This window comes from Hipposideros armiger, unplaced genomic scaffold (assembly GCF_001890085.2).
Source record: "Hipposideros armiger isolate ML-2016 unplaced genomic scaffold, ASM189008v1 scaffold_11, whole genome shotgun sequence".
Lineage (NCBI taxonomy): Eukaryota > Metazoa > Chordata > Mammalia > Chiroptera > Hipposideridae > Hipposideros > Hipposideros armiger.
The window spans coordinates 2,946,297-2,967,799 of record NW_017731361.1 but is presented as its reverse complement, the minus strand read 5'-3'; the positions used below and the strand labels follow the sequence as shown (position 1 = coordinate 2,967,799).

Genomic DNA, 21,503 nt, shown 5'->3' with positions numbered 1-21,503 from the left:
AGGACTTCAACACATCTTTTTTGGGGGACACAATTCAACCCATAACACAAAGACTAAGAGAGTTTACTTCTCAAAGACTCATCCTGAAAGAATATACTGAAGCTTTACTTTATCAAGAAGGAAATTAAACTCAAGAGGAAGGAGAGGTATGCAAAAAGGAAAAATGACCAAAAAAATTGAGAGAAAATTCTTGCCTAAGATCACACTGCTGTTAAATAGTACAGACAGTACTGGAACCTAGGTTGTCTGACACCTTAGCCCATGCTCTTAACTTTTTATATTACATACGAGTTGCTATGAGGAGTGTTTCAAAATCTCATGAGGTAATGTACAGGAAAGTATCTGAGACTTTTTTGGATTTTAATATTCAGTCATTATTGATTATCTATAATGAAGTTCTAAGAAGGCCTCAGAGTAGAATTAGGCCCCCCTTTTCTTTCTCAAGTTAGAGAGTGAAGACAAATTTTCTTCTGAAGAATTTATTCTCATCAAGTGTTCGTTTTGTATTCCTTGCCTGTGAGGCACTGTGATAGGTGTTCTGGGTATAAGTGCTGGAAGAACCATTATTCTGTAGTACTTGATTTCAAGGAGCTTACAGTCTAATAAGGAAAAAAAAATTGAGGTAGAAAGTTTCACGTGCCTTAAGAGAGGAACAGATGTAGTCTTGAGGAGAGTTTAGAGAAGATATTATTTTTGGTTGATGAGTGATGTAAAAAAAGAAAACAAAGACATAATGGAGGAGGTGACATGTTTGCTGGACATTGAAAGACAAACACAACAATGCTGATTACCTCAACAAACTACAACTATTTATTGAGTACCTATTGTGTGTATGGTGCTATATTTGGGGTATTTCATCCTGATCTTATGTATTCCTCACAATAACCCTATTAGGTTAATATTGTTATTCTCAAATTAAAAGAGGAGACAAACTCTATTGCCAACCAACTAGTAAATGGATCCAGGCAGACCTAGGCTCAAGGTAGGCCAAACCTTTAATCCAGATCTGACTGGTTCCAAATTCCTTCCCTTTGCCTTCCCTCATACAAGTTTTTAGAGTAGGTAAAACATCCATTTCTGCCATGTCCGAAAGTCCAATTTCTATCCATCCTTCTGGTTCAAATGCTAGATCTTTTACAGCACATTCTCAACATTTGGTCTGCATATGACTTGCATCAGGTCATAAGGATTGTTTGCAAAAGTACAAATTTTTCTGGGCCCCAACCTCAAAGATTCTAAGTAATTAAGTTTGGGATGAGGATCAGACAATCTTATTTGGCCTCTCTTGGGAACCACTATGTCAAAAAGGTCCTCGAGGAACATTCAATAGAAATAAGCTCTTTGGAAGAATACTCCAATAACCTTCTGGTCTTCTCCATACTGGTATGTCTGAGGCTCAGGCTGATTCTCATCCCTGACAGCACAGGGACTAGCTGAAGGACTGAATGACTGAAGAGGTTTTGGCTTGGTATACATATATCTGAATTTAGTAACAAAAACTAAGCTACTTGTCAAAATGCTTAAAACCATACACGAAATCTGCGTGCTGTGTTGTGTCTGGAAGGATGTGGAGAAGCAGCCCAAGCCTGATAGATCACGTGGGGGACACAGCCTGAATCGAATCCCGAATATTTCAAGCGTCACTGGCTGGATAGGGAGGAAGAAGCCTGACTAGCCCGATTTATGCGCAGGCGCAGAAGGAACGGGGACAATTAAACCGCGAAAGCGCGCCCTTCCCCCTCATTCTTTGCGGCCTTCCCCCATCGCGCAGGCGCAGAGAGTGAGCCAAGATGGCAGCGCCCGTGGATTTGGAGTTGAAGAAGGTAAGAGAGCGTCTTGAGCAGGCCGAGGCTTCTCTTGGGTAGCTAAGGGGACTGTGGATAAGAATATCGAGGAGGCCCGAGTCTTGAGGAAGAAAAGAGGCCCCAGGGAACTGGAGAATGATTTCCTAGAGTCCTAAGGCGGGACCGGGTCTTCTTAAGTTCGAGTAGGGGGCGAGCAGCTCTTTCTGGATAAGAGCCCGTTGGGTTGTCTTTGGTTGTCTGGTGCGCCAATAGCTGGCCTGTTCCCTTTTACCGAGCTCCAGAGCCGTTTCGTTGCACTTGGAGACTTCAGTTCCATATTAAGGCCTGAAGTAAGCGTTTCAAAGTGGAGCCCTTTAGGACGGTTTGCCCGAGCTAAGGCATCTGTAATGCTGCATCCTCATTTGCTTTGAAAAACTCCAAATCCTACCTGTGCTTTTAGGCCACTTATTCGATCCCATACCTTGAAAGGTCGCACGCAGTACAGTTTAGAGTCAGATAGATCTCAGGGCTCTGGCGTCCCACCCTCTCCCTTTTTTGAAGGACTTGTCGAAAAAGAAACAAGTCCCGTAAAGTTTTACAAATAAAATTGGTATCAGAAGGAATTAGGTTTCTCTCTTCAAACAATTGCTTGTAAATGTGTTATTACTCAGAAATGTTTTCATCATCTAAGAGTTGTCAGGATTCTAACGCCATTACGGACCCCAAACCATTTTGGGGGTGGTGGAGAGGGGGCGGGTATTGGAAAGGATCCTCGGCTCCATCTACTTTAAACTGTACCTTTCTAGAAAAGGAAACAGTTCCAGAAAAAAAATTCAGTCAAAGGCTGGGATTAGAATCCAGTATTGTCTGCCTTACTCCACACCTTTTGACTATTTCAGTTCTTCAAAAGAGCACGTTTTACTTCAGACCGCTTTCTGGTCAACCTTTGCATAAGAAATAGGACAGCTGAAGTAGCTGTCAATCCTAATAAATGAAGCTTTTTGTTATTGCTGTGAGGATTTATGTGTATGTCTTGCTTTTTGTCATTCTTTTTTCGAAATTTGTAAATTTGGCTCTTACGTGGTGTTCTCCAAAGCTTGTAGTATCTCAGCTTTAACAGTATACCAGCTCCCTTAGCAAACTGTGTACAGAACAATCAGGTAATTTTACCTGCAGAACCAATTTCACTTTAAGAATGCTTACAGTAGTGTAAACATTGACCTTTTTCTCCTGTTAAAAGTTCAAATTTAAGTCTGGATTTAATGAAAGAGCTAACAGTAGAGTACAGCTATGAATGGACTTACCTCCCAGTATTATTTGAATTTGTTGCTAAGACACCTGTGGGCCATTAATGCAAACTAAGAAAATGATTACACACTTAAGTTGGATAGTTTTGATAACCGGTTAAAGTAACTGAAGAAACTTGTTTAAAGATTTTATCTTCTAATATCTTCATAAGGGTTTTTTTTTGGCTGGAGACTAATAGGAAATTTTCAGACACCTCCCTTCGTACAAAATAAATCTTTGGAAACCTTTTGCAGTAAGTGAGAACAAAGTCAGAATAAAAGTTAAGTAGTAGCCTTTGCCATGTATTGCAGTCACAAATGTTATTATTAAGGCATAAATTTAACAGCATGTGAAAGTCATTTCAGGCACTTCAACAAGAGTATCCAAGAACTGTGTTTATCTTTCAGTTAAGTGTACACGAGGTTCAAATTTGGCCTGTTATGTGCATATGAAGATCATGATGCAATTCTACCAGTGCTTTGAAATGTTTTTCATTTTTGTCTTTTTCTTAAAAATATTTCTATTATTTATATTCTCTATATTACTGTAGACAGTAGAATGGAAAGATTCCTGAACTGGGGGTCAGAAGAAATGAATTTAAGTACCTGCCTTTCCACCTGATAGTTGGTCAACCCTGTGCAAGCCACTTATAGCTCTTTAACACATTTAGTTACTTAATATGTAAACTGTAATGATGAAATTGCCATCCCTAAATCATGGGATTATTGAGGAGTAAATGAGATATTTTTTATTATACCCTTCAGTGTTTTCATGTTAATATTTCTATTAATATTTGAAACCTGGGAAAATGCTTTGAAACCTGGTTGAATAATACAAATGTAGAGAATTGTTACATTTATGGTTCTTGTTTTGGATTTCTGGGTTTCATCCTCTGACTATTGCATTCATTGTTTTTATTACTCCTTGAGTCCCTGCTACTTGATATGGTTATTGTTTAATGTGCATTTGTTTCTTCTTCAAATACATTCCATCTTCTGAGGACAGGGTAATTTCAGTGTTTAGCCTAGTGGCTTGATTTAATATAATTGTACTGACTTTTATTGATGTTTGCTTTGGTAAATTTCATAGCTTTGTCTCTGGTTAGCATACTGTATTTTAATATATTTGGATTTGACTTAAATGTTTCCTATAAAGTGTTTCACCTACTAAATCAAGAACTTGTTTTTATTAGGCCTTCACAGAGCTTCAAGCCAAAGTCATTGACACTCAACAGAAGGTGAAGCTTGCAGATATACAGATTGAACAGCTAAACAGAACGAAAAAGCATGCACATCTTACAGATACAGAGATTATGACTTTGGTAGACGAGACTAACATGTATGAAGGTGTAGGAAGGATGTAAGTAACATATACCTTTACGGGGATTATCTTGGGAGAGCTTTTGTCCGAATTAAATCATAGAATTTTTTCATTTTAAAATGGGTTAAAGTATCACTGTAGCTTTAAAGATCATCTAGTCCAAATATCTTCTTTTTTTAAAAATGAGAAATTGAATCCCAGATAGATGTGTTTAATTTTAGACTTTGAAGTACATTTCTTAAATATTTCCCTGTTCTCTCTACTACTAGGTATTAAAAGTGTGTAACTTCAGTGATTAAAAAAAAATGATTTGTCATGAAAAGATGTTTATAGTAATTTTGTGTATGGAGATTTATTTAAGTAGTTGTAGTTTTAACCTCCCCTTCCCTACCTAATCATAAATCTTTTAGATGTCTGACCAGGGTTGTAAAATAAAAATAGATTCACTTGTCATTTAAATACACTCATCCTGTCATACATGAGAAATCTAGTAAACCAATTTACCTTTTGTTCTAATTGTTATTATATGATTAACCTACATTTCACTTTTTTCTTTTAAAAAACATATTGCTCTTATAAGAGAGAATAAATCTGCTTCATGTTCTCTGAGCAGTAAGGAATGGAAAACCCCTTAACTACAGGTCACATTCCATTACAATGAGCTAAAAGGAGAAGACTGACTTTTTTTTTTTTTTTTTTTTTTTAAGGGGGGGGGGTAAAGCAGGAGGGTTTTTTTGGAATTTGGTCTTTGAATATTACTTGGTAAGTGGACCATTACTTTCAAGTTTGTAGAACGTTTCGTTGGAATGGAATTTGACCTCAGTCTTAGGGTGACTTGTTTTGTGATTGATTTGAAGGAAGAATAACATGTGTAACATTTAGTAATGGCTTTGGAATGACATCATGAGAAGTAGACCCTGCTCATGACTAGCTAATCCATATCTTTCTGGAAGAGAGATAGATTGTGATAAACTGTTCATCTGATTTGCTTTCTAAGAATAAACAATATGCCACAAATAAATTTTATCTCCAGAGTTCATATTTTTCATTTTAGCTTTTTTAAGAGGAAGAGAGTCCCAATTTGAGAGTATGTTATGGGGACACAAAGAATTGGGGTGAGAACAAAGTAGAACCCTTGAATATGAATATGTGTCTATGTAGTAAGAAGGGCATTGTTGGCATTCATTACAGGATAATTTTATCCTTAATGTGAATATCCTTAGGTCTTAAAACAGTAATGCTAACTTTTCTAGCATGCTTGTTAACATGTACTTGGATTTCACGTTGCTGCATTAGCCTTTGTTTGCAACAGCTAAAGAATTTTTTTCCAAAATAGAAAAGCTCTATCTTTGGCCTTTGCACTACAATGAAGTTTTTATTTTTAATTAGAATAATTTCATATATTACACATTCTGCAGCAGTGATGGGAGTGTTGCTTTTTTTTGCATACTCCCTGAAGTGCTACAGATAGGTTGTATTCCACATGAAGAATTTCAGAGTTTAAAGGCTGGGATATGAATTAGTTAATGGTAGAACAGTAGTATTCCCAGAAGATATATTTCATAAATTATGTTTCTTTAATGTGTAGTTTTAAATATTTGGATAAAATGGAACTCCTGTATGGTTTCAAACTTTGTTTTTAAATTTGACTTTTGTGCTTTCTGCATCTCACCGAGAATGTGCATTTGACCCTGCATTGGAGGGGCATGTAAGGTGAATAGTGTTTGTTGTTTGGCTAGAGCATTAGTGCCCTCAGGAAGAAAAGACTTGCTGAGTATTAGTCTGGTCATGAGGACGTTCTCTTTCTTGATGCTAAACCTGAAATATCTATTTCTGAATTTATAGTCTTGGGTAATCTTGAGTATCATTGTGATTCACTTCTTTAATTCTAGTCTTTACCTTAAGTTGTCTTCTCTTTTCCTTTTTGAGTATTATTTGGGAATTCTAATCAGAATACTAATTTTTCTCAAACTGTTGTTTTAAAACTGTGGATTATAAAATCCAAAATATTCCATTTTTTGTTTTAGAACCTGCAGTAGATTTTTGTCATCTCTGAGATTCAGGCCTCATTGTATCTTACCTAGACTACTGCATTAGCATCTTAACTGTTCTTTCTGCCTTTATTCTGTCTGTCCAAATGCATTCTTCATACATCTGCCAGAATTGATCACGTCAGTATGCTTCATAAAATCCTTTGTTCCTCCTCTGTTGCTCACAGGATAAAATCTAAATTTGCTAGCCTAGCATTCATGGTCATTTATCATCTGTCCTTACTTTACCGTTCTAGCCTCAAGTTCCACCACTTTCTAGTCCCAGGCTCAGGATAGCATGTAAATCTCATCTCATGGACTTATCTCCTTCCACTGGTTTTGGGTTATTAGTTGAGAAGGAGTTTGAGTCTCATGTTGACTTTAAACATGCTTTAATGGATTAGTGATGTCTGTCATGGGGTGAGGGTAGAAGAGAGTAGTAGCACATGTACCAGAAATTGTTATCTTTGCCCTTGCCACATGGGCTTCCTCACACATGCCATGTTTTTGTGCTTTCTTGCTTCTACTCATTCTGTCCTTCTTGGCCTGTGATATCCCACTTTCCATTGTGAAATTCTCATCCTTCAGGACATATAGCTCGTCTTCTCTGAAGATTTTTCCATCCTTTCTGGAGGACTTAGCCACATCCCTAGGTGATTCTAGGGCTTTTGTTCCTATAGCTAGTGGAGCACATTGAGGACCAGGGAGAGAGAAAGTGATTGATTTTTAAATGGGTCGGTCTTCCCAACTAGATTGGCACATCTGTGAGACCAGATACGTATTGTCTTTGTTTCTTTAGTTTGCAGCATAATGTTTAGCACAAAATAGATGTGTTGATTTGAATTGAATATGGTTCTTTCTCTTGCTTAAAATAACAGCATTATTTTTTGATTCTTTAGAAAGAACATATTTCAAAATTGTCAGAGACTTAAGAATTAGAGTTTATCATTCCACTTTATTATGATTTAATAAAGGTGAAATTATAAAAGTAACATTTTGACTAAGGTCAAAGGAATTGTTTCCTACCAAAGTTTTATCATTTGATCTGACAGGATTAGTTCTTTATTAAATCTACGAGATTGACTAATTCTACATACCAACCAGTTGCAGAAATATTCAGTGAGAACCGACAATATAGAAAACCCAAGCCTTTAAAATCAAGCTGAGGGTAATATAATTCTTGGAGAATAAAGGCTATTCTATGCAGAATAATACCAAAATCATTGTATCTATTTTACCTTCCTCATCCTTATGTAGGATAAAAGTCAGCTTTTTCTTTTTCTTTTGGGGTATATGTTTAGTTTACCAAATCATTTCAAGCCCAGATGCCTTTCAAGTTATAAGTATAGAGAAATTTAGTAGTGTTAAATACCTCTTACATATGGCTATTTTTGGCTTAAAACAAGGAAAATCAAGCTTCAGAGTAAGAGATGATAAATTGCTATATACTGTAAGCTCTGCGTATTTGTTGCTCAAAGCTATATTCCATCCAGACTCTTGGCATGTTGCCAGCACATTTTAGTTCTGTTACTTCATATTCTTTGGAGAGGCTGTTATGTAGCTTGATACTACTACCACCAATTTCTAGTTTTACTCCTTAAGCTGTTTGTGAGCTGACCTCACCATACTGCTTTGAGAACTATGATGAAAGTTACAACTGTGGCATGATCTGTCTGAATAGTTGGAAGTGTTTGTCTTTGCATCTTTCTAGCATGCAAGGAGGGAAGAGACAGATCTCAAATAAATATTACATGAATGTTTCTTGTATCTTTATTTTCATGAATAAGAACCAGTTTATAATGGTATATGGTGGTTTTCTTCCTTTTTACTTTGCATAGTAGAGGAATATTAAAAAAAAAAGATTACATTTGAAAGTGCACAAAAAATGACATTTGGCTATGCTAGTGTTTGAAAGGACCATATTAGAATAAATGTCAAACTTATTTTTATGAACAATAGGTATGCTCCTGACCCTGGTTTTATGTCAGGTCTATTATTCTAACATCCTTTTGCTTGAGCATTACATAAATAACATTTCTTCTTTCCAAAAGGGACAAATTAAGCTTTTTATTTTTTTAATATGGGAGGAACTTGAGTAGATTAGCCTTTGAGAAGAATTAGTGCCTTTTTAAAACTTGAACCTAACTAAAAATAACTTTGTGCCATATTTAAACTAATTTAGAGGTATGCCACCATTCTGTGGGTATTTTTTTACATTTAAGGAACTAAGAATGAACAATGGTATAAATCTACCAACTAGATAAGTGTCTAGCAATGCAGAAATTGCTGTTTGGGAGCGGTGTTGCTATTTCTACTTGTTGAAGTAATTTGATGGTTGATCTCTAATGGTTAAAAGATCCAGAAGTGTAAGACTTAAGATAAATGTGGCACAGGTAGAAAGTGCAAGCAGATACGTAACGAAATAAAAAAAAAAATTAAATAGTTGAGCAATTTTTCAACTAATTAAGATGTAGAGATCTGAACTATCCATGACAGCTTCGTTGAACTGCCCTTTATTTAAAATGTTATGTTGATTTTGTTGTGATTTTAATCGTTAGTTTGGATGTGGACCTGTAATTCGTATTGTGACATTTGGTAAAGCCAGGATGAAATTTTTACAGTTTCTCTAAGTTTAGTTGTGTTAAATATTAATGGAAAGGGATCTATATAGTTATGCTGCCTCAAGTTTACAACCATTTTACAATTTCATGTAGCTGTAGAGTTGGTATTCCAGTCAATTTGAGGTCATTTTTAGAGCTGAAGAAATAGTTGTACCAATTTTATTCCTAAGAGATTAGGAAATAAATCACAAATCGTGGTATAGTAAATACTGTTGCTATTATACTAGACTAGTTTATATTGTTCTCACTAGATTCAAGTTTGGATATTTCTTTTTAGTGCTTGCTATAGGAGAAAAAAAATAATGTGCAGATTACTTTTGGTGTGAGAGCACATTGCAAATTCAAATTTATTAATCTGTATTTTAGAGAAAATAAAGCAAAGATGATTTTCAAAGGTAAGAAGGAATTTTTAGTTATTTTCTTAGATTTTTATTTTAAAGCAGGAGTTCTTGATGTCGAGCTGCTTTTACTAATAGACTATGACCCACCCTTCATGTGTTTTTATACAGAGCCATTTAAAGTCATGGCTTTCATTGCTCAGAGTTCTAAGGGAAAAAACCACAACTTTTCCTGTTGTGCAAGGAAAAATGACTTCAGTTTTGTTGATGTTGCGTATGTATATAACCCCAGATGGGCACTCTCTCCTCTTCCACAGATGTGGTACTACTCTAGGGAGAGGAGATTTTTGAGTAATATTCTTAATTTCCTTAAGTTGTCAGTGATTTAAAAACTTAGTGTTCATTATAACTCTGCTGTACTGCTGTGTAGAATGACATCACTGTTGTTATGCCAGGGGAAGTTAACAAACATTTGTGTAGGAATTACATAGCCATGTTTCTATTGCAGAAGAGTACTTGTAATAATTCTTTCCCCTCTTCCCCTCCCATGTCCTCCAGGATCCAAACTATCTTTCTGAAACAGGAAATTAATTTTGAAAATGTTGTACAAATTAGTAGAAGTCTATTGTAAAAAAGGACAAAGAAGGTCCATTATACTTACCTTGGGATGTATAAATGTGCTAAAATAAAATTTTCATTTACTGTGTCCTTGTAGGGTTACTTATTTTAGCCCTGTACTTCTTTTAAAAAGGTAAATGTAATTGATTCATTTAATTACTTGGAGGATTTTGCTTCTGCATTTCCTGACATTAAAAGGTGTGACCTTTTTATTTTTTTAACTGACAAAGGATTAAACAAAACCCACTTTTGTTGCATGAAAGTAGTTATTATTCAACAACACAAGAGGACACTACAGTATATTCCAATTGGTGATAAGCAAGAAATTAGTAGTTAACCGAGGGAAGAGTGAAAGGTACCATTACCTTGTTCTTCCTATATCAATAAAAAAATAAAGGTAGCAATAATCTTGAACTTCGTTACTTTGTTGTTGGGGAATTGTGTACTCTGACTTTAGCTGAATTTCTCTGAAATGGAAAACAATCAGTTTTAAGCTGTACCAAGAATTTTCTGATTTTAACTGCCACTTAACTCATAGTGGCAAATTTAGGAACAACTTGCTATCTAATCTGAGAGAGGACTGAAGTGTTCGTGTCAAGGAATATCATCTGTTTATTGAGGCAGCCGAGAAGGAGCTCAGAAAGCAGTCAGTCCATACATATGAGCACACACTTGATAACGACTTATTAGTATTCTTTTCTTATTACATCAGGAATTGCTGTGAACTGCAAATACCTTTGCCCAGATGGAACGGATAGGATTGCAGTGTGTTACATGCACCATTAGTGCCTGGGGCTTTGTGAAGAATAAATAGTTTGTTTTTAGAATTCAAGTTTGAATGGACATGTCTGGGAGAATGTTATCTCCTTGTCTCTGCCAGGAACTCTCATTACCAACCCTTGTTCTGAGGAAGATCCGATACCTTGAAATGGACTAGATAACTTGGAAAACTATTCCTCTGGCTTTGAAGAGGACTTGAAATGTTCTCATATCAAAATGTGCACAGCAGCAGGAGCCCAGTATTAAAAATATCTTTAAATAGATAAGAGCATGACTGCCCTAAGCTGAGCCTTTTACGTTGTTTGGCTCAGGGTAAAAAGATTTGGATCACAATATGCATCCTGTATGTGTGTGTCTGACTGAGTCTTTTGCATTTGTGCCAAAATATATTTATATTTCGCTGGGACTTTCTGCTTTTGTACCAGGAGTCTTCTCTTCTGTTTGTGTCCTTCAGTGCTCATTGGGTAGTAATTTTTTACCATCCAAGGGTTATATTTTATTCAGTGTTAGATTTTAACCTACTAATAAAATAAAGATCACATCTTGGAAAAAGTTGTAATGTAGCTTGATGCTTATATGTGGAAATGTTTGGGGTTTGATGAGGCCAGAGTAAAAGTGGTAAACATCAGAGGTGATTATTTACCAGAATACTTAGAATACCAAATAGTGACCAAAAATAAGCATCATGTTTAAAATAGATGAACATACTACTGCTTCCATTTCAGGAGTAACAGTTTGATTTAAAAATACACAGTGATTTTTAATTAGTACAGATTGAACTTAGCAGTGTGTGAGTTACTCATCTAGAACAAAGAATGTTTATATGGGATTGGGTTCCTTAAAGGACCGATTCTCACAATTCCAGTGAATTCTCAATCCTCATGTTAATTTTACCGATGAGTAGCGTTCAGTTCAGTTGCTCTTTCTTTCCTTCTTGAAGCACTTCTTCCCTTGGCTTCCAGGATACCATGTCTTGGTTTCCCTCCTATTTCATTGGCTATTCCTACTCAGCCTCCTTTACTGTTTCCTTTTCTTTCCCATTTCCAAATATTAGATTGACCTTGGGCTCAGCCTTTGGATTTTTTTCCTCCTCTGGTCTGTACTGAGTCTGTTAGTGATCTTATCCAGGCTTATCTCTTTAAATGCCTTTTTATGTACTGACAACTCCCAGATTTTTGTCTTTAGCTTAGACCCCTTCCCCAAACTCCAAAGTTGTATATCCACCTGTCTGTTTTATGTTTCCATTTGATGGTCTAATAGGCATCTTAAAATTAACTTGACCAAAATAAAATTGTCACTGTTTACATATAAACCAGTTTCTCCCTCAGTCTTCCTAATTTCAGTAAATGGCTTTTCTGCCCTGCCAATTTTTCTGAATCTTAGACTCATCCTTGACTCCACTCTTTCAAATTCAGTCCATTAGCAAAGACTATCTTTAAATTAGTCCAGAAGTTGAACATTTCTACTTACCATCACCCTGGTCTAAACTACCATTTATTGCAGTTGCCTCCTAACTGGGCTCCCTGCTTCCATCCTTAACTTCATAGCTGTTCTAACAGGGCAGCCAGAGTGAGCCTTTTAAAACATGTTAGATCACTCTAGTCAAAACCTTCAGGTGGCTTTCCATTTTTTCAGTGAGAAGGATAAACGCTTTTGCAGTTGCTGGGCTCTCTTCGTGAACCCTTCTTCCAGAGTCTACATGGCTTACAGGTCTTTACTAAAAAGGCATTGAGACCTTTTATGACCATCCTGTTTAGAATTATACACCTACTTCCACCCTCATGGAGAGTGATTGCCTCGTGTACTCTTTTTGGCTTTAGTTTTCTCCATGATACTTACAACCATTTGGCATGCTGTAGTACTAATTAACTTTCTTAAATCAACTTTATTGAGATGTAATTTATATCTAGTAAAATATATTCATTTAAAGAGTACAGTTGGATGAATTTTGACAAATGAAACCACCACTGCAATCACAATATAGAACATTTTCATCACCCTAAAAAGTTCCTTCTTCTTCCAAGTCAATTCTCTGCCCCCAAATCCTGCTCTAAGCAACCGATAATCTGATTTCTGTCACTAGATTAATTTTGCCTATTTCAGAACTTCATATGGAGTATATAAGTAGAATCGTTACAGTATATATACTGCTTTGTATGTCTTCTTCCATGAAGCATAATGCTTCTGAAATGCATCCATGTTGTGTATATCAGGCCTCCTCAGGGACTGTACGTTGGGCTTCAGTCCACTTACGTGTTTCAGTACTCTTGCCTCTACCTTCCCCCTGTGCTTGTTAGCTTCATCTTCAGGTAGGCTGAAGGAGTTACAAGGATTTCATTCAGACATAACAACATCCAGAATTAGAAAGTACCATGTTTTCTGTGTCACCTTGGTAGGAGGGAAGAAATGTTTCCCAGAAGTCTTTAAAAGGACCACCTCTCACATTTCATGACAAGAACTCAGCCATGTGTTTGGGCTTATATTTTGGGGGGATGGGACTGCCATGATTGGAAAGACCAGTCAAGATTCACCCCAGGATTCACTTCTCTGATTCACTTGGGAAAGTGGAGGGTACCCAAACAAAATTGGGGTTCTGTCAACAAGGAAAGAAGAATGGATATTGTCTGCTAAAATCATCAACAACAATCATTACAGTGACCAACAATTGAGGGCTAGCTGCATGAAAATTGTTGGTAATATATTTAGGGTGAATTAGGGAGAGTCTAATCAGGGAGTACAGGTATGAAACTATTGAAGTAATTCAGGAGTGTAGTAGTAAGGGCATAAATTAAGGTGGCAAGAGGAATGGAGAAGAAGAGAAGATCAGTATGAAAGTGATGAGTCAGGGGTCAATTGGGAATATAGAGGACAAGCAGAATACGTGCAGGTTTGAGACAGGTGAGTGCAAGTGGTGATGTCATTGAGAGAAGCTGAGATGGGAAAACTGCTTTTAGGGGATGTTGGTATAGGTAGATTTAATATGAGTTAAATTTGGGATACGTTGAATTTGAGGAGATGTGGAACATACAAGTAGAAATGACCATTAGATGATACAGACATAGTGCAGGTCGTAAGGGCTGATACTATTCTGAGGGTCATTAGCCAAGTTGAAGCCTTGAAATAAATGATTTCTCTGCTAGGCTTTGGGTAGACATAGCTTAGCCAAGATGCTTAATGCTTGCAGTATGGGCATTGGAAGAGAAAATACAGAGGGCTTTATGAATATAGTAATTGATGGATAGCACAGTACCAAGATGTAGCAGCATCCTTGAATTAGATTTGAATGTACTATGTTCTGTAGATTTCTTTTGCCTGAGGTATGGCAGGTCTAGTTGCTGTATTCCTGGGTTACAATTTAATACCACATTATTTTGTTGCTCAAATAGTTCCACTTTTTAACTTTTTTAAGTTAAAAAAATGACCTTTTAACTTTTTTAACTGTCCCCAACATTTTTTTTTTTTGGTTTGTCTTTTTAAATTAATAGACTTTATTTTTTAGAGCAGTTTTAGGTTTATAGAAAAATTGAGCAGAAAGTGCACAGAGCCTCATGCACACTGGCTCCCTCCACTTACCAGTTTCCTATATGAAAATGTTGCTTTTGTATGGTACATTTGTTACAATTGATTAAGAAATATTGACACATTATGATTAAGGTCCATAGTTTACATTAGGATTCATTCTTTCTACAATTCTATAGGTTTTGACAAATGTATAATGTCTTGGGTCTGCCATTACAGTCTTTTGGCTTTTTTAAAATTAAAATTCACGTAACATAAAATTTAATTTTTCAACCATTTTAAATTGTACAATTCAGTGGATTTTAGAATATTCATAAGATTGTACAATTATCAGCACTAATTCCAGAACATATTTATCACCACAAAAGGAATCCCTAAACCCATTACCAGTTATTCCATATTCTCCCCTTCTCCTGGCCATAGGTATCCACTAGTCATTCTGCCTGTATAGATTTGCCTATTCTGGACATTTCATGTAATCGGAATCATACCATAGTGATGTTGTCTGTCCTCTCAGCATTATGTTTTTTTTTGTTGTTGTTGTTTTTTTTTTAGCTGCACCATCCTGCCACCTTTTGGCAGCTCAGCGGCTGCTCAGCTCGGGTCGGGACTCGAACCGCTGTTGCTCAGAGCTCAAACTCTTGAGTGAGCTCTTAACCAACTGAGCCACTCGGCCGGCCCCCTCAGCATTATGTTTTAAAGGTTAATCCATGTTGTAACATGTGCTATTACTTCATTCCTTTTTTTGCTGTATAGTATTTCATTGTATGGATATACCACATTTAATTTATCCATTCATCAAGTGTTAGAATTGTTTCCATTTTTTGGCTATCATGAATAATCTGCTTTGAACATTTATGTACAAGTTCTTGTGCATATATATGTGTGTTCATTTCACTTGGCTATATTCCTGGGGTTAGAATGGCTGGGTCATATGTTAACTATGTTTACCATTTTGATGAGCGGCTAGAATGTTTTCCACAGCAGATGCACTACCAGCAATGTGGGAGAGTTCCAGTTTCTCCATATCCTCTTCAACACTAGTTATTATCTTTTTTTTTTTTTTAAATTTTATTTCATTATTAAAGAATCCACTTCTATGACTGTCTTGAATCCCAGGCTGGGTTAACAATGATGAGTTCTGTAGGTAAGTATACCTCACTCTAGACTTTCTGGTTATAACCATTGTCTTTCTGCCTCAACTGAAAACCCACTCATAAGGCCTCAATCCCTCCCCTCCTTTTCCTGGAAGATGCCAAAACCAATCATGTAGGAGTCTTTTTCAGAGGAGAAGATGACTTTGTTGTCCCCGAAGACAGCCTCCTACTTTGTAGCATGAGGCAGATGGCAACCCCAAACTATGGACAGTTTGGGACTGCCCTGGCCTCAATTATTATCTGGCTTTTGATTATTGCCATCCTAGTGGGTGTGATTGTGCTTTTATTTTGAACCATCTATGTCTTTTTATTAAAAGTGGTTTTCTTGATGGCTACATATAGTTGAGTCATGCTTTTTTTTTGTCCCCCCAAAGATTTTATTGGGGAATTGGGGGAGGAGAACAGCGCTAGGGAATCGGGGAAGGGGAACAAACAAGTTGTTGTCCTGTTGTTCTTCAGTCTAGCTGTGGAGGACGTCGCTCCACTGGCCCATGCTAGCACCATCATTGCGCTCTTCCCAGGTGAGGCAGTCGCTCACCGACCATTGGACGGCCGCTCACGGCAGCTCATGAAAGCGCACGCCAGCTGCCGGCCAGCCCCACTGCAGCCTACGCCATCACCGGCAACTCAACGGCAGCCCAGCTCCAGGTCAAGCTGTTGTTCACCATCTTAGCTGCAAAGGGCACAGCAGCATCACTAGCCCTCATATGTGCGATCCGAACCGGGGCCTGCTGCTCAGAGCTGGCATTCCAAGCCAACTCCTAATTAACGCACCACTCGTCCGGCCCCATAAATCTCTCTCTTAACTCTGCCATTGTTGCAAGAAAGCAACAGGAGAAATTATGTAAACATTTAAATGAGTGTGGCTGAATTAGGCTGCAAGCCATAGTTTGCCAATCCTTGCTTTAGACCAGCGGTTCTCAACCTGCCTAATGCCGCAACCCCTTAATACAGTTCCTCATGTTGTGGTGACCCCCAACCATAAAATTATTTTCGTTGCTACTCTATAACTGTAATTTTGCTACTTTTATGAATAGTAAATATCTTTTTGTTTTCTGATGGTCTTAGACGACCCCTGTGAAAGGGTCGTTCGACCCCCAAAGGGGTCGCGACCCACAGGTTGAGAACTGCTGCTTTAGACAGTCAACTATCTTTTAAAATGATTAACAATAAGAAAAACATATCTATTATATTCATCTTAATTTATACTGTTTCCATACTTTTCATTTCTTTATAAGTTGCCATATGTGATCATACTTGTTCTGCTGGAAGAATGGCCTTTAACATTTCTTATGGTGTTTGTTTGCCAGAATAAACTCAGCTTTTGTTTGTTTGAATTTACACTTTATTTTTGAAAGGTATTTTCACTGGGTATGTAATGCTGGGTAAATAGCTTTTTTTTTAAAAGATTTTATTGGTGAAGTGTTGGGGAATTGGGAAAGGAAACATTGTGTTTTTCCAGGACCCATCAGCTCCAAGTCCAGTTGCCGCTTTCAGTCTAGTTGTGGGGGGTGGGAGCCCACCATCCCATGCAAGAGTCAAACTGGCAACCTTGTTGTTAAGAGCATGCGCTCGCACCAGCTGAGCCATCAGGCGGGCCCAACAGCTTTTTTCTTTCAGTATTTTGATAATGCTGTTCCATTGTCTTCTGTCTTGCATAGTTTGTAACAAGAAGTTGCTATAACTCTTACCTTTGTTTCTCTAAATATTCATTTCTGCGCTGCCTTCAAGATTTTCTCTTTATTTTTGGTTTTCAGTAGTTTAATTATGCTACATCTAGGGCTTTGTATTTATTTTGCTTGGGTTTATCTGAATGCCTTGGAACTGTGGCTTGGTTTTTAAAAATTTGTTATAGAAAATTCTTGTCTAATATCTTTTCGAATGTTTCTCCTGTTCCATTCTCTCTTCTGGATCTTTAATTACACATATATTAGACTGCTCAATATTATCTCAGGTCTCGCATGCTGTATCCTCTTTTGTTTTGTTTATATTGTTTTTACATCTTTTTCCTCTTTGTGTTTTAGTTTAATTTTTATTAAACCATCTTCAAGTTTACTTGACCTTTACCACTCACCTAATTAGGAACATTGTAAATTCTGTGCCTGAGATTTTGTGGCCCATATATTAGATTGAATTTGGACCACAACCCCTGAGAAGGCCAGCTTATGGTTACACATTCTTAGGGGACATTTTTGTATTTTCATTTTACTCACTACCAAGCTATATACATAGACAAGTTTCTTCTAATTTACTCTGTTGAGAAGCAAGTTTATTTATTCTTCACGCTTGATTGAATGTGGAACCCTTTGGGAACCGGGCTTTCATCAAGGATTCTCCTAACAGCATCCTTATTTTGGATGGCCCAGGTTTTACCTCCTGTTTTATATCCTATTTCTGTGCCAGTGTGGATGATCAAGGTCTCTAGAATTCAGAAAATCTTGAGTTTTTTGCTTTCTTACCTTCCAGAATTCTGATTTCACTACATTTTGTGTGTTTGTGAAATCTTTCATCTGGTTACTCAAGAGAATGTTGAAAAAAGAATTTTTTCTTCACTTTGTTTTTAATCACGAAATGTTCAGGGTATCTACTCTGCATTATACCAATCACAGAAGTCTCTATTTATTCAGCATGCCACACTATGGATGTACAATTTTTTAATTGCTTGTTTACTAATGGATTTAGGTTTGGTTTTTTTTCCTAAGATTTTGGGGAATTGGGGAAGGGGAACAGTGTTGGTGAATTGGGGAAGGGGAACAGCCAAGTTGTTGTCCTTCAGTCTTAGTTGTGGAGGGCACAGCTAGCTCAGCTCCAAGTCCAGTCGCCATTCGGCTGCCCGTTGGCAACTCGCAGCTGCTCAGCTCAAGGTGCCCTGTTTAATATTAGTTACGGGTGGGTGAAGCCCACCATCCCATGTGGGAGTGGAACTGGCAACCTTGTTGTTAGAGCGTGCACTCTCACCAGCTGAGCCATCCTGCCACCTGTTGGCAGCTCAGTGGCAGCTCAGCTTGCGTGCAGCTCACTGGCCCATATGGGAATCGATCCGGTGACCCTGTTACTCAGAGCTTGCGCTCTTAACCAACTGAGCCACTCGGCCGGCCCCAGGTTTTTTTTTTTCTCTCTTCCCCCTTCATCCCATCCTTTCTGCTAAAATTATGAAGTAATTTTTTTTGCATGTTTATCTTTGTGCATACATGCAAGTGGTTTTCATCACCAGTAGAATGAGGCAAAGAAGCAAGATAGGCTCATTTTTATTCAGCCTTTTCTGTGCCTTTGAATTTGTGGATACCCTAAATGCCATTAAAATATGTTTGCAGACATCCTCTAAAAGTTTTCCACCCAAACAAAATACATTATCATGAGCATGTTATTGTCTCTGAATAGTGTGTTTCCAGGTGACCATACTTTGAAAGGGAACTCAAAAAACATCATTGCCACTGACCCTGGATTGTGTTTTGGGCACATGAAAAAAATAGTAGTCATATACCAATTCTGAACACAGCCTCTGATTGTTCCCAAATCAACAAAACCAAAGGCCATCATAAAATTGTGTTTTTCAGAGGGCATAGTTGTAAATAAATGAGGAAATGAAACAACAGGCTACAAGCCCTTGGGAGTTGACAGTGCGGGACCACATGGCATTGATTTTCAATGCAGAGGCCTTTTAGAAAGCAGTGACTCTAGTCTAGATCATGTCATCCTGAGTATCGTAAGCACATTCTGTGTATATCATTTGTCATATAAAAATAATTTCATGGTTTATTTTTCCTTTGTGGCACATTCTGAACTGCAGAATCCTTTACCATTTGGCTTTCCATAAATGATCAGGCAGGATCTCTGTGAGATTCTCTGCTTTTGAGAAGCTGTGTACATAATGTTTATTTATATGATTTATAATTATATCCTTTACCATCAAAATAGCTTCTGATAATTCAGTGCCTTTTTAATAACAGATAAGGTGTTTTCTACAGACTTTTTCCAGAAAACCAAATGTTTCTCAAAGCCTTTTCCAATCTCCATACCATGTATCTTCGGCATTTTTAAAATTGATGACCAAACCAAATTTCCCGTGACTTTTTTGTTTGAGTTTTGACTGTGTTAACTACTTTTTGAGGTAGACATTGGCGTTTACTCGATACTCATCCTTGTTTAAAACTTTCGTGGCTTGGATGTCCTTCGGCGTGTAGTAGGCTGGCCAGCTTTGGTGACTTCTCTGGCCTTTGAAGTTGGCACAGTCTAATATAGCTACCTCAGGGGTGTGTGGCCATGGAAAAACATGTTTTTGTTGTTGAGTGTTCTTGCTTTCTAGTAATTTTATTTTCTGCTCAAGGGATTTAGTATCTGTTCAGATACTTTATTTTTAAAGGCCACACAAGTAGAGGCCACTTGACTTCTAATCTTAGCTTTGAAAATTTCTCAGACTAATAAAGATAATGTCTGATGACCTATTATTTGAGAATACTACTCACTGGTCAGCAATCAGTGCTATTTAAAAATGTATATTTTACTTTGAAAATGGTTTCCACGGCTAAAAGACTTTCTTAGAAAAATCGTGCAGGTAGTGACATAATGTGTGATTCTTGGGCCTAGATTTATAATACTTTTTACAAGGTGACACTGAGACTTAGTATAATTCAAAACAACCTTTCTCCTCACATACTGTACTAAATACAGATTCTCCTCAACTTAAGATGAGGTTATGTCCGAATAAGCCCATTGTAAGTTGAAAATATCATTAAGTTGAAAATGCATTTAATACACCTAATCTACCAAACGTTGTAACTTGAAACATGCTCAAAGCACTTACATTAGCCTACAGTTGGGCAAAATCATCTAACAAAGCCTATTTTATAATAAAGTGTTGAATATCTCATGTAGTTTGTTATACATATTGCTTTCATGCCATTGTAAAGTTAAAAAATAGTAAGTCAAACCATTGTAAGTCTAATTAGCTCTGAGAAAAATAGTCTGTAAACCAGAATCTTATCAGAAATAGCACCTGTCTCTTGGACTAATAATAAGAACATTTAGACACAAAAGGTTATATAGTTATCCTTGTTTTGCATGAATTGTAGGCTGCCTTTGCAGTAAATATATGAGTAAGATTTTTACAGTGGATCAAGTTACTACTGAAGACGAGGATCATCAGTTAAATTGTCTGAACTGGCCACATCAGGACACAGGCTTAATTAATTAGTGGAGTGAAAGAGAAGTTCACCGTACGTTATTAATATGTGTGCCAAGGTGTATTCATGAAGAAGATGGGGAGATAGCAGTTTTCTCCCAGGTGTCTGGGCAAAGCTAGAGTTGCCCTTTTTGGTCTGTTTTTACTTGTCATGGATGTATAATAACAGACCCTCTTGCTAAAGACCCACTTGACACAGTGTTGTTTTTGTGAGGTTGATAGAGAGAGCTGCATATTGCTACCTTGATATGTTTTCTTGTTTGGCTTTTTGTTAAGGGATGGTGTTTAGTTCTTGGTTAGAAAATCTTTAAGTTATGTACAAAGAGAAGAAACAGTTCACTTAATTAATTGTAATCTTTAATTGAAATCTGTTCAAGCCTAGTTGGACAATCCGGAAAGGGATTTGAGTAATTGAGGTTTTCCCTTGGTTCCAGTGGAAGGAAAATATTTCAGTTCACTTACTTGAGGCTATAAAATAGTTTGTTCTCCCTTTCCCCACAGCAAGAATTATGAACATAAAGTCACAAAACAGATTCAGTGTTAATTTGTAAAGCTTCCCCATATTTCCACCCTCATCAGTTGTAAATAATATGTCTAACTGTAAAACGGAAAAAGTTGGAATTTTCCACTTGTGCATTTTGAGCTTTTCAGAGGTATTATACACTCTGGAAATAATAATAAAAGATATTAGGCTTTATACAGCGCTTTTTGTGTTAGGAACTCATGTAAACACTAATGCATTGATCCTAACACAGTACTTGATTGTGACTTTAAAAGGTCATGAGTTACTGCTGTTACAAAAAATAAGAATAAAAGAAGATTGGAGGGGGAGCTCTAATGCACAAATATTGTTTAAAAAATATCTAG

The 21,503-nt window shown here is 37.0% G+C and overlaps 1 protein-coding gene across 1 annotated transcript in view; it reads left to right on the top strand.

The window, feature by feature from the left end:
- Positions 1-1,720: 1,720 nt before the first annotated feature.
- Positions 1,721-21,503, top strand: part of PFDN1 (prefoldin subunit 1) — a 53,241-nt gene continuing 33,458 nt past the window's right edge. The window contains exons 1-2 of the mRNA XM_019662366.1: positions 1,721-1,823; positions 4,264-4,430. Of these exons, the coding sequence (XP_019517911.1) occupies positions 1,791-1,823; positions 4,264-4,430 (200 nt within the window). The 5' untranslated portion in view covers positions 1,721-1,790. The remainder of the gene's footprint in view (positions 1,824-4,263; positions 4,431-21,503) is intronic.